The sequence below is a fragment of the Branchiostoma belcheri genome, unplaced genomic scaffold, assembly GCF_001625305.1.
Source record: "Branchiostoma belcheri isolate BF01 breed outbred unplaced genomic scaffold, Haploidv18h27 scaffold9, whole genome shotgun sequence".
In the NCBI taxonomy this organism is placed as follows: domain Eukaryota; kingdom Metazoa; phylum Chordata; class Leptocardii; order Amphioxiformes; family Branchiostomatidae; genus Branchiostoma; species Branchiostoma belcheri.
Window position 1 is genome coordinate 1647402 of NW_017804575.1, and position 11482 is coordinate 1658883.

Genomic DNA, 11482 nt, shown 5'->3' on the forward strand with positions numbered 1-11482 from the left:
AAAAAATAAGCCCAGAGTATTCCCGTCGTACGAAAGCGCCATTTTGAATGGACCATACCAAACATTTTTTTTACACAGGTGTGCAGAACGGCCATGCATAATTAATGTCAAGTTGATAATCTAATTATGACGGCCAATGACGGCCCGTTTCGGTGCCAGGCACTTACTAGTAACGTTATATGTGTCGAAGAAGGACGATTCGATTATCTAATTACGAAGGATACTAACGTTGATGTCAATCTTGGTAAAAAAATGGATGAAAATACAGCTACAGGACAGTATTTCTATCTTCACACATAACGTTTTCACGAATAAGCTGTTATGTAGCCACAGTATGAAACCATGGAGATAGAAAAAAGTTTTTCTACCTCCATGATGAAACATATCACTCTTGCCCAATTTTCCTATTAACTGTAAATTTCTTTACTTTCGCGGGCACTTTATTCCGTGGTAGAATAAGGCCACACCAATTTAATTTGTTGATTCTCGTATTTTTTCCAGAAAAAAGATGAAGCGACAGGGCGAAAAAAATTAAAAATAAAACAGGTCTCGGCATCCTATTATAGCCCAAAATGCTATAGTAGGAGTCATGAATATTTAAACAATGAATTTTGAACTTTTAATTAGAAAGGTAACATTTGCAAAGCAAATGCATAATGTTAACCTTCGCATATGTTCTTCTCTGTTAATTCTCACTCAAACACATTCACATACATGTACTACTGGTATATGGTGACTTGAGCAGAGCAGACCATGAAATTGCAACATTATGTAACCCAACACCAGTCACCATGGTGACAGGCGTCAACAAATCATGTCATTGGTCAGGTCATAGGTCACAGTTTGGAGAAGAAGAAGAGGAAGAAATTGAGCAAAAACAACATGTTTTCCTTCGGTAAACATAAAAATCAGTTTAAAAACTGTCATCAAACAGTCATTGTTGAAGCCTCTACTTAGTCATCGTCACAATAGCGTATCCTGGTCCGTCATTTGCACCACTCTGTCCAAAGGCTTTCATGCCTGAGAAACTACCAGGTTCACCCTTTCCCCCACCGGACTAGCCTCCTCCTCCTCCTGCTCCACCTCCTGATATCCACTTTGCACCAATATATCCTCCCCCTCCACCACCAAAACCTCCATCTGTATAGACCCCCTACCACCTGTACCTCCATTTACAAACGCCCTTTCACCTTCCGCTCTACGGACAGATTTTGAGTGTTTGAATTGAATCTTTTGACATATCATTCTGTGCGGTTCATTTTGGATAGTGTGATATCTTCATTTGTTTTCCTGCTATGCAATGGTTTTGTGTGGATGTACATGGCACATGTTTGAAACAGTTGTGTAAAGTGTATATGTTGAATTTCACTCTGAACTTCTTTAGATGATGTCGATAATAACGATGAATACAAAATTTTAACTAAGTGCAATAAAAGTTTGACAGCTTTGAATTTATTAGGATATAGATCGATAGATAGAAGCAACAAATTAATATCTAGTTTAGTGCAGCACTATCTAATTATACACTCACACATACACATTGTACTAGTAACAATTTAATACAGCATTAGAGAGCTATAGCAAATTTTGAAAGCTAATTTTAGAAAACTGTAACATTCGTATTTCTTATAGAGTGATCTTATATACATATTGTTATAGTCACGTGTATCAAATTAAAAATCTTAAGACAAAAAAATGTTATTTTTAGTGCCTTCTTTTTATTTTTTTTTCGTACCAGAATGCTGGGGAATTTTCTAGGAAAGTTGATATTCACGCGGCCACTATACATGAGAAATTACCAAACGGTTGAAAACAGGACACCATATGTCATCGTCACTTTGTGCAGCTACATCGAACGTAGTGTAGAAATGTCACAATTCCTCTTGCTCTACTTCAGAAGTGACGCGTATGTCTGAAAATGAAATAGGTAAAGCACATTTATACCTCCTGTAGATGTATTAAACAGTTCTCCATAGGTAATTTGTTTGCTCATAGGAAATGTTCATATCTCGCGGGAAACAAAAAAATTATGTCCCTTCACATGGATTACAAATGAATATATCTGTTCTCCGAACATTAAATGCTCTACGCAATTAGGTTCTAGCCATACTATACATGTACATGTGTACCTTGAAGCCTTGCATAATTTTGATGAGGCTTGATCTCAGTTCAGGAAAAGTCGGCCTGTCGTCCGGGAGGGTCTCCCAGCAACTGGTCATCAGGGTGTATCTGCAAAAAAAAATCATTATTTGCGCAAATATACAAAAGTAACGCCCTCCGCACTGGTGTTCCGGATCCAGTGCTGAATCAGCGGTCGAAATTGCGTCAGCTAGTGCTGAAAAAAGTTCAGCTCTAGCGTTCCATTGCCTCGTCTGTACCTTTGTGTAGCCCACATTGTACTGTCATTACAAAACATGGACTCGACAACGATTATGTGTTCACTACACAATTCCCAGTAAACTTTAAAATTAGTAGAACTTTCCGTCATTTTTACAGTGACAGTTTTCTTATCATGGTGACCTGCTCCTTGAAAACAATGAAGATAATGAAGAACTGTTTTCTCTACATACATTTCGTCCGGGCAGCTGCTTGGCTTCTCCAACCGGCCGCCATCTTTGATCATGTCCATCACCCTTTTGCCCTTCATCCCCTCATACGGAAGGTTGCCTGAAGAGTTGTGAATAATGACATTATAGGCTGGGACTGTCTTATATTGGCGAATGACCACTCTGGAGACGTCCACGTTGCACGAATCTCGATTTTTTTCTGTGGTTATATCCAGTCTGTGCTCCCATGTATTATAAATCCTAATGTTCAGAAGAATACATGACTTTGATAGTTTTACTTCTGTCATATTGGCGAATGCCCAACACTTTACACAAAATATTGCCCCTGGAGTGGTAATAGATAGATGAACATGTTATTGTAAGTCACTTGAGAGTAGGTGGGAAAATAAACATTATAAGACTTACCCATTGTCATGATCTCCCAAAGAAGGACTCCAAACGACCAACTGCAATACAATGTAGACTCAGGTTGTTATCGGTGTCGATAGTGTAGGGGTTTTGTTTCAGTTGTTATGCATTGATTATAAAGATCGCCTCTAGTTTGTCCCAGTCCCAGTCCTATTGTCCAAGTACTGTCCCAGAAATAAATTTCAATTGTCCCGAAGTGAGAATGAACTGTCCCAACCTGTTTTTTTGGGGGAAGTATTGTATGACTTCAACATTAAGTCAACTTAATTTTGCTTATGTTCACTCCCTGGCGCACTATAATTGCAGAGTAGACAGGAAATTCCGCGGGACTTTCCGGATCCAAAAGCCGAGACGTGTTCCTGATAAACAAAAAAAAAGGGCTGACATTCTGATGTTTTTTTAGTTGCCCAGCCTACATTTTGGTGGCCATTGGACCACATTTAATTTCGAGCCCTGAGAAGGTTTTTCTTCAGTCGAGAAAAACCAGCCACATAGGTCAATGATGGTTCGTTGAGCCTAACGTAGTTACATGTCACCTTTAAACAGGGGAATTGTACTTACACGTCACTCTGAGATGTGTACACGTGGTAGAAAAGTGACTCATAAGCCATCCACCGCAACGGTAGCTTACTCTGAAATAATGAAATCATTTCAGATCAATTGTAGCATAGAATGATCAAGGGCACGAATGAAAGTGCCCAAAATAGTTCATGACGTTAATGGTTAACATATCAGCAACACAGCATATATCAATCATGTAAATTACGGTATAATTTGCATAATTAAAGAGAAAATTTCTGGATAACTGTTGGGAATTCCATGCAGCATTTGGAAGTTGAATGAAGGTGAACATTATTAAACATAGATTGTTCAAATCAGGACCTCGATTTGCATTATGTATGAGGAAATGCTAGAATGGCCTTTGTTAAGATAAGACTGTCATTAGGACGATAATATAATTCATGATCTAAGTCAGGCTAATGAGGATCTTATTTGTATTTTAAATGAGAAACATGATTTGTTGAATTACCACATGTTCAAGTGGAAGAGAGGACAAAACATGTGCATTGACACCTTTACAAGTTGTCCTCCCAACACTACATGTACAATGTAAATACAGATTATAATTAGAATAAATACAAAACAGATATACAATTATTGAACCTCATTAACATGAGGTCGTGCACCCATATGACATGGACCATGGGCAAGGAAGGTCAGAGCTGTAGTAGGCAGTGAATCTATTGAAAGTGGTTCTTATAAGGGATCTCCTAAATGCCAAAATATTCGACAATAGATTGGCTTGTGTACTAGAGTTACGCAGATCAGGACTCAGCTTGTTCCATATAGTGACCAGTCGTGGTATATAGGAAGAACCGAAGGCTGATGTCCTAATTGGTGTAAGCATCTGCGATCTAGAGTTTTTGTCAGTTGTAAGGTAAACATAATTTGAAGGTATGAGGTCGTAAGATTGAACACTCTGTCATCCGGCTGCTTTATTCTAACAGCAGATTGATTTCCTACCTTTGTACTCTTGACGTACTCACTGTCCTCATAGATGTCACGTGATAGGCCAAAGTCAGACACCTTAGCGACGAAATTTTCTCCCAAAAGGATATTTCTGGCTGCCAAGTCACGATGGACACACTGTATGGATAAAAGTTTCTTTTTAGCTTTCTCAAAAGTACACAGACAGTTCATTTAATAATAATAATAATAATAATAATAATTTGTAATAATACTAATAACTAATAGTAGAAAAATAAACCCACTTTTCTTTTTTATTTGTATTTCTATTCCCCATCCCGTCGACGTACTAGTATTCCTTTTTGTCGTTTTAAGTGGTTTTCCACACCTAATATGGCCCATCTCATATGGCATATATTAACTGAGATTATAATGTACATTGCAGGGCAATGACAGCGATTGCACAGAACAAAAATTGCTCCCAGGCATGATTGCCATGTTTGACGGTTAGGCATTCTGGAACGTTATGAAATCCATAGTATGGATTGCCTAGAGTGTGTGTGTGTGTAGTATTTCTTCATTTGTGTTGACTTCATGAATTCCTTGGTACTACGTTTACGTGTTAAAGTAGTTCCCTTTCGGTCGAAATCGGAACTTTGACAGTCCGCAGAACTGACCTGCATGGCAGCTAGGTGGCCCATTCCACTGGCCACATCGACGCCGAACTGAATGAGCTGTTCCATGGAGTCTTGTTGGTCCTGGCACGCCGATTCTGCTTTGGTCTTTAGCCAGTCTTTCAGACAGCCATTGGGGGCGTACTCCACAACTATCATCAAAGGTCCTAAAATTGGCAGGGATACATTTTGATTGTGTATCTTTGTTCTGTATTGCGTAACAGGTATAGCTTTACAGGCATAGCCTTACAGCGAAATGTCGGACAGTGGAAGTAGTAGTAGTAGTAGTAGGTGGCAGTATCAGAGCAAATATGAAAAGTTGTCTAAAGTTCATTGTAGATAATATGTAGATGTATAACAAGTTGAATACTGACAGTTAGATGAGTAGCCTTGGCAAATTGACAGAAATAAACTGCCTGACTTCACAATACCTACCGTCTCTTGTACATGCCCCAACTAGAGAGATGATGTTGTCATGACGACCAACAGTCACCAGGATTTCCAGTTCACCCAGCAGGTCTTTCTTGTCACTATCTGATGCAGAGTCTGACAAATTCAAACAGTATTTATTTATTTTCGGTCATTTTTATACAGGGTGGCCCATTAAGTGATTGCACTTCTTTTCAATGGGGCCCCGTTTTACACAACAAAACACAACAGTCACATACAAACAGTAAAATTGGGAAACAATAAATAAATTATAATGGCAATGATGATAAAGAAAAACAGTAACTAACCAATAACAGTACAGTACGTTCCGTAAGCGTCATTGGTAGTCAGACATAACAGGTTGCTACCTACCACTATATGTTAATGATATTCTGTTTACCGAAGAAACAAATGTCTGACCCCAAACCAATAATTCTGGGAACCTTAATAACCTTGTAAAGGATCATAATATGTCATTTGTGACAGAGGGAGTTAGCCACAAATTAGTGGATATTTTCCAGTATGGAAAAATAATCGGACTGGATCAGAATGAATTTTATTGACCTCTCAAGGTCTTCACAGCTACAGTGGTCGTCACTGCCCGATTACGGACTTCTCCCTGGCGAACTTCGCCGAACTGGCCCCTACCGAGCCGCCTGCCCAGCTTCAGACTGGACCGGGGGATTTCCCAAAAGTTGAGGGTCGAGACTGTTGACTCCGACGAAACCTGCAACAACAAACTAAACGGTGTAGTGTATGTCGAGAGAGATAGAGATAGAGTGGTAGACTACGATGTGTAGTACTACAGTTAAATAGACAAGTGTAAATTAGGCCTTAACGAAAACAGGAAAACAAACAGCGAAACGAATACGTCAGATTCTGACTGTGTTAAACTGAAGCATACCTGAATTTCTGAACCGTTGAGTTCCTGTAGCACGGCTTTAAGTCGCGCTCTTGGTCCGACCATAGGAACAAGGTCCTTCAGCATGGCGTCATCCAGATGGCGCAGTGCCTTTCCGTCAACGTCGTTCTCTGCACATGGTACATATGTAAAGTCAATATTGACAGATTCACCAGATTTGCATTGCAGTCATTGGTATGTTCAATGCCTTCTTCAGTCTCTTACATGTACATTGCCACATCAATGTGCCACTTATCGAGATCTAACAAGTAATACTTTAACATGTTGCATTTTATTCTGTTTTCACTCAAGTGTTTGACATGAATACGTAGCAAAAAAAGAAAAGAAACGTCACTCATATTATAGCAAATGTTAACCATACCCCTGAAAGGTCTTACACACTCTTGCAGCCCATTGTCAATTAGAAACGTTTGTACGTCTTCCACTGTGATGATCTTTGACAGGCGCGCAGATATCTGAGAGAACAATAAAATTCGTCAATCTGTTAGAATGAAACATTCAAAACATTATTGAGCTAGTGAAAAGTGACCCTGATTGAATAATTATCAGTGAACCTAAGGCCATGTTGATTTGATTATATGGATGAGTCCAGGATGACATCCACGCGCGCATGAATTTTCGGCCGTTTCAAAAAAAGTTTTCAACAATGCTTTAAATTGTACAAAATAAATACAAAATGAGCAAATATATACCGTAAGTTGCAAAAAAAAAACATTGGAAAACGATACCAATGCCGTAAAATGCCAAAATCAAACCAAAAAGACGAAAATGTAAAGAAATAAATTCGAAGAGTAGATTACTCGCCATACCAACCTTCATACCAACGTAGATTTCATGTTGAACGCAACTTTTTTGTGGCCAAACTTTTTTTTTATTCGCACACCCGCATCAGTTTCGGGGTTTCCAGAGGATGTCATCCATATAATCAAATCAACATGGCCTAAAGGCAAATGAAACTCAAATCACAGTGTCATTAGTTTCTGCATCTTTGATAAATGTTCTATAACGGGAAAATACTTACAGTTGTATACTCGCCATGTTCTGGATCAAAAGCCTCATTTCTAGCACCACCTGTTATTGGCTGATCACCGATGTCTTTCAGTGGTACATCCCTTTCTTTGGAAACGTTTTTATTCCTTCTCCTGCAAATGCAAAGGTGTTTGACAAAACGCGTCACTACTACATGTATGTCGGTATAATTTCAATTCGTTATGTTTTTCCGAAGGAAAACATATTGTTTTTGCTCAGTTTCCTCTTCTTATTCCGTTCTAAACACTGACCTTTGACCTGGTCAACCAGACTGTCTCTCACCATGGTAACTGGTGTTGGGTTACATCATGTTGCAATTTTGTAGTAGAAAGGATTTAGACTCCTGTCACCATATATATGAATGTGCTTGCGTAAGAATTAACAGAGCAGACCATATGCGAAGGTAAACATTGTGCATTTGCCTTGCAAATGTTACCTTTCTAGTTATTGTAATATTTCCATATGCACGCTTTGAACTCATTATACGGACAGAGATATTGTGGAGATGTGGAATACTTGTACTATGCCAGATCTACAAAACTTTAAACGTTAGAGCAAGTATACCTGCAATAGAAAGCGACCGCTCCAACTGCACCAATGGCGAAGAACCCTGCCACAGCACCAACGATGATCCCTACCAATGGAATTTGTTCTGGAATACGACACAGAACACAGTTTCAAACATTATTATTTCATTTTTGAAAATCAGAATTCTTTTACAGTTAAATGCACTTTGAGCTCTCAGCCAAATAATTTCTATGCAGACCAATGAAATTACAATTATATAGGCATCCTTCCGTAGTAACACTATGGCCCAAGGTATTAATCATAATTGAGTATCCAGAGGTCTACATGGCTAACCTGTACACGATGTACCATTCCCTTGGTAACCTGGATTACACACACAGTTGAAGGATCCTTCGCTGTTGTGGCATGTTGCGTGGATGTGGCAGTTATCAGCATCAGTATCGCATTCGTTTACATCTGTTAAGTCGGAGACATATTTGAACAATTATAAGTTAAATATAATGAAAAGTTTATTGCAAATTCGTGCCCTGGGGCTAATTTTCAACAAACGACTCATGTCAAAATTTGTACAATACTAATGACATTTCACCCCAGACGTAAAACTTAATGGGGTGGGAAATCAGATCCCAAATTCGTAAGTTGTTGCAGCTAGGACTAAACGCACTTCTATTAAAACAAAACAACTGGCAAAACTTGCATGAAAGTTCATCTGAGTTGGTAAAATACATGAAAATTAAGCTGTTCAACCGTGACGGGGGGCGGTACCGACTTCCGACGAACTTTGACCCAGTGCTGACGTCACACGTGGCTAAAAGTCACATGTCCACAGCACTTGGGTCATCAAGCTGATGAAGAGTGAGCGATTCAGTTGAAAATTTCTGGTAAGTTGATTTCTTTTTTGAGTTGGAGAACAGTTTAATTTTCTTCAAAGAGGCAAAACTTGCCCTCACCGATCTGACAACTGTCCCCCTCCCATCCAGAAGCACACCCTCCATGACAGACGCCAGTGTCGGCAGGACAAGCTGAATCTCCGGCCGCACAGCGGCAGGTGTTAGCACAGTTGGGACCGAACTCGCCGGGACCACAGGCTAGAGTAGAGAACGTGTTGCGTTTGAAAGGACAAATACAGTAATTTCAGTTTTGATGTCTTTTAACACCAAATCCTATTTGCAAAAGGTGATTCATTGGTTTATAATAGTCCCGTACACATAGGGGTGATATTTGACCCTAATCCATGTTCACGTTTGATGACCGACTGTTCCTCCAGGAGGCTACGGTAACGTCATAGGTTCTCTTAATCTAATTAATGACTACGAGATATTGAAAATATATGTAGGCAGACCGTATGGACGTATGGATGGCCAATGTACAAGTGCTCTTATTTATAATTATATTCATGTCCGAATATTAGAAAAAGGCAGGTGACTGTCGTATATAGACTGCCATACCAAACTGCCATACCATATGTCCGTACATAGCGTTCACGGCCAATCACCCCTCCAGTTGCCAGAACGGACTGAAATAACTCTGGCAAACTTACCGATTACGAAAATCACAATCTGCGATCTAGACCACCATACTGGCGGGGTATCTTGTAAGTGTGTACCTGTTTGACAACTGTTTCCCTTCCACCCAGCTTGACACCCTCCACTGGAGCAGATTCCAGTCATGGTGTCACAAGCAGAACTCCCGCTTGCACAGTGGCAGGTGAACGTACAGTTTGGCCCGAACTCACCAGGTGCACATTCTGAAACAAAGGGGCATGGAATTATGACCTATCAGGAAGTACAAAATCGGATTGTTTTTTTGGCGACGCCTCAGGGAGGAACCTAATGGTACAGCATTGTGTGCAGTTTACAAGAACTCTAGGAATTGTACAGGAATTTTGTCCACAGGCATGGAATGTCCACAGGAATGTCTCCCAGCTCTGTTTGTTGGCATGTCCACATTCCTGGAAACCCTTGGGAAAACCTGTCTGCCCCGGATGCCCTACTTTCTGTGACCCCGGGGCTCGTTCACTATACACTCAGGGGAGGGGAGGGTACCAAGGCTTCCTCAAAATCATGGCAGTGCCATGCAAACAATAACCACTGTCGCCATGGCAATGTATGTTTTCATGAAATGTAAACTCTGACTTTCATACCAGTTTGGCAGTCGTTCCCTTTCCATCCGGCTTCACACCCTCCTCTCGAGCAGACTCCAGTCATGACGTCACACACGTCACCCCCAAACGCACAGCGACAGGTACTGCAGACGGGCCCGAACTCACCGGGACTACAGGCTGATAAAAACAAAACGCTGATAAAAGTATTCCTAACTAAGGCCATATTGATTTTATTATTTGGATGACATCCCCTGGGAACCCCAAAACTGACGCGAGCGTTCGAATAAAATAAGTTTGGCAAAAAAAGTTTCCTTCATTATGAAATCTACTTGGTCATTAAGGTTGAACAAATGACTAAACACACAGAGTATGGTATGGCGAATAATAATTGAATCTTCAATTTCATTTCTTCACATTTTATTCTTTTCCTAAATAGATTTCGGCATTCTATGACTTTAGTATCGTTTTTTTTCCAAAATACGACATATATTCGCTCTTTTTGTACGATTGGTATGGTCGAAAACCTTTTTTTTTTTTTGGAAACACGAAATTTCATGCGCGCGCGGATGTCATCCATATAATCAAAACAACATGGCCTAACCTGACGATAAAAGTCACAACATGGATCTATATAACGAGTTGGGGCAGAAGTAACTGGCTTAAGAGACAGAATAAATTGCACATAATAAAACGTGTCAGTTAGTACCAAGTTTCAATGATGGCAAACAAGCACCACACCAATGACATTAGTACTGTATATATATATATAGATTACCTTGGACAGCGAGAGAAAACGTTGCTATCTCAAATCCCCCGATGTTACCAGCTATGCAGATGTAGGTCCCGTTATCGTGGAAGCTAACGGTGTTGATAGTGAAGACGCTCTCAGTGTACTGAACGCCTGACTCCATCTGCGTTGTACTTGTTGTTGTGAGTCTGTTACTGCCGTGCCACCAAGTGATGTTCGGTAGAGGATCTCCAGTAGCTTTGCAGGTCCAGCTCAGGGCTTCTCCTAATTTTTTCGTTTTGTCTGCTGGTGTCGGCTGAAGAATCTGTGGATGGACTGATATCGAAAGGAAATAATAAACATCACCCAAAATACACGCAGAGCACAGTCGCTATCATACAGCAATGTCAACTCAATGTCAACTACAATGATACCAACGAATCCAACAAAATATGACGAGAATCTTGAAATGACAAGAAAAGTTAGCTGAATTTGGTTCTTGATGTTTGACATGGCAGTCTTTTCTTGGCTTTGATTGTAGCTTGCAAACACTGTGCCTACAGTAATGAGTATAAGTTAGGCCCCTATTCCACTATGACGGCGCTCTCAATGCTCTCTCTCTCTCTC

At 40.1% G+C, this 11482-nt stretch overlaps 2 protein-coding genes across 2 annotated transcripts in view; both read right to left on the minus strand.

Moving 5' to 3' along the window:
- Nucleotides 1–1555: 1555 nt before the first annotated feature.
- LOC109487822 (tyrosine-protein kinase SRK3-like) lies at nucleotides 1556–3006 on the minus strand. The gene is made up of 4 exons (XM_019791906.1): nucleotides 2973–3006; nucleotides 2571–2667; nucleotides 2130–2229; nucleotides 1556–1912 (listed from the first exon to the last, which is right to left on the minus strand). The coding sequence occupies exons 1-4, from the start codon at nucleotides 2980–2982 to the stop codon at nucleotides 1889–1891; spliced, it is 231 nt and encodes a 76-aa protein (XP_019647465.1). The 5' UTR covers nucleotides 2983–3006; the 3' UTR covers nucleotides 1556–1888.
- Nucleotides 3007–3532: 526 nt separating this feature from the next.
- The window catches only part of LOC109487598, a 12646-nt gene continuing 4696 nt past the window's right edge, over nucleotides 3533–11482 (minus strand). Inside the window, exons 5-18 of the mRNA XM_019791602.1 lie at nucleotides 10904–11191; nucleotides 10168–10305; nucleotides 9631–9771; nucleotides 8975–9112; nucleotides 8358–8480; nucleotides 8061–8148; nucleotides 7489–7609; nucleotides 6829–6922; nucleotides 6450–6577; nucleotides 6110–6272; nucleotides 5552–5662; nucleotides 5120–5283; nucleotides 4500–4622; nucleotides 3533–3607 (exon numbers count right to left, since the gene is read on the minus strand). Of these exons, the coding sequence (XP_019647161.1) occupies nucleotides 3533–3607; nucleotides 4500–4622; nucleotides 5120–5283; nucleotides 5552–5662; nucleotides 6110–6272; nucleotides 6450–6577; nucleotides 6829–6922; nucleotides 7489–7609; nucleotides 8061–8148; nucleotides 8358–8480; nucleotides 8975–9112; nucleotides 9631–9771; nucleotides 10168–10305; nucleotides 10904–11191 (1895 nt within the window). The remainder of the gene's footprint in view (nucleotides 3608–4499; nucleotides 4623–5119; nucleotides 5284–5551; nucleotides 5663–6109; nucleotides 6273–6449; nucleotides 6578–6828; nucleotides 6923–7488; nucleotides 7610–8060; nucleotides 8149–8357; nucleotides 8481–8974; nucleotides 9113–9630; nucleotides 9772–10167; nucleotides 10306–10903; nucleotides 11192–11482) is intronic.

Coding starts and splice junctions, on each gene's coding strand:
- LOC109487822 (XM_019791906.1), bottom strand. Junction 2,230..2,570: donor AGCAGCTGCCCGGACGAAAT/GTATGTAGAGAA, acceptor TTTTTTTTGCAG/ATACACCCTGATGACCAGTT. Junction 1,913..2,129: donor AAATTATGCAAGGCTTCAAG/GTACACATGTAC, acceptor TTTCATTTTCAG/ACATACGCGTCACTTCTGAA.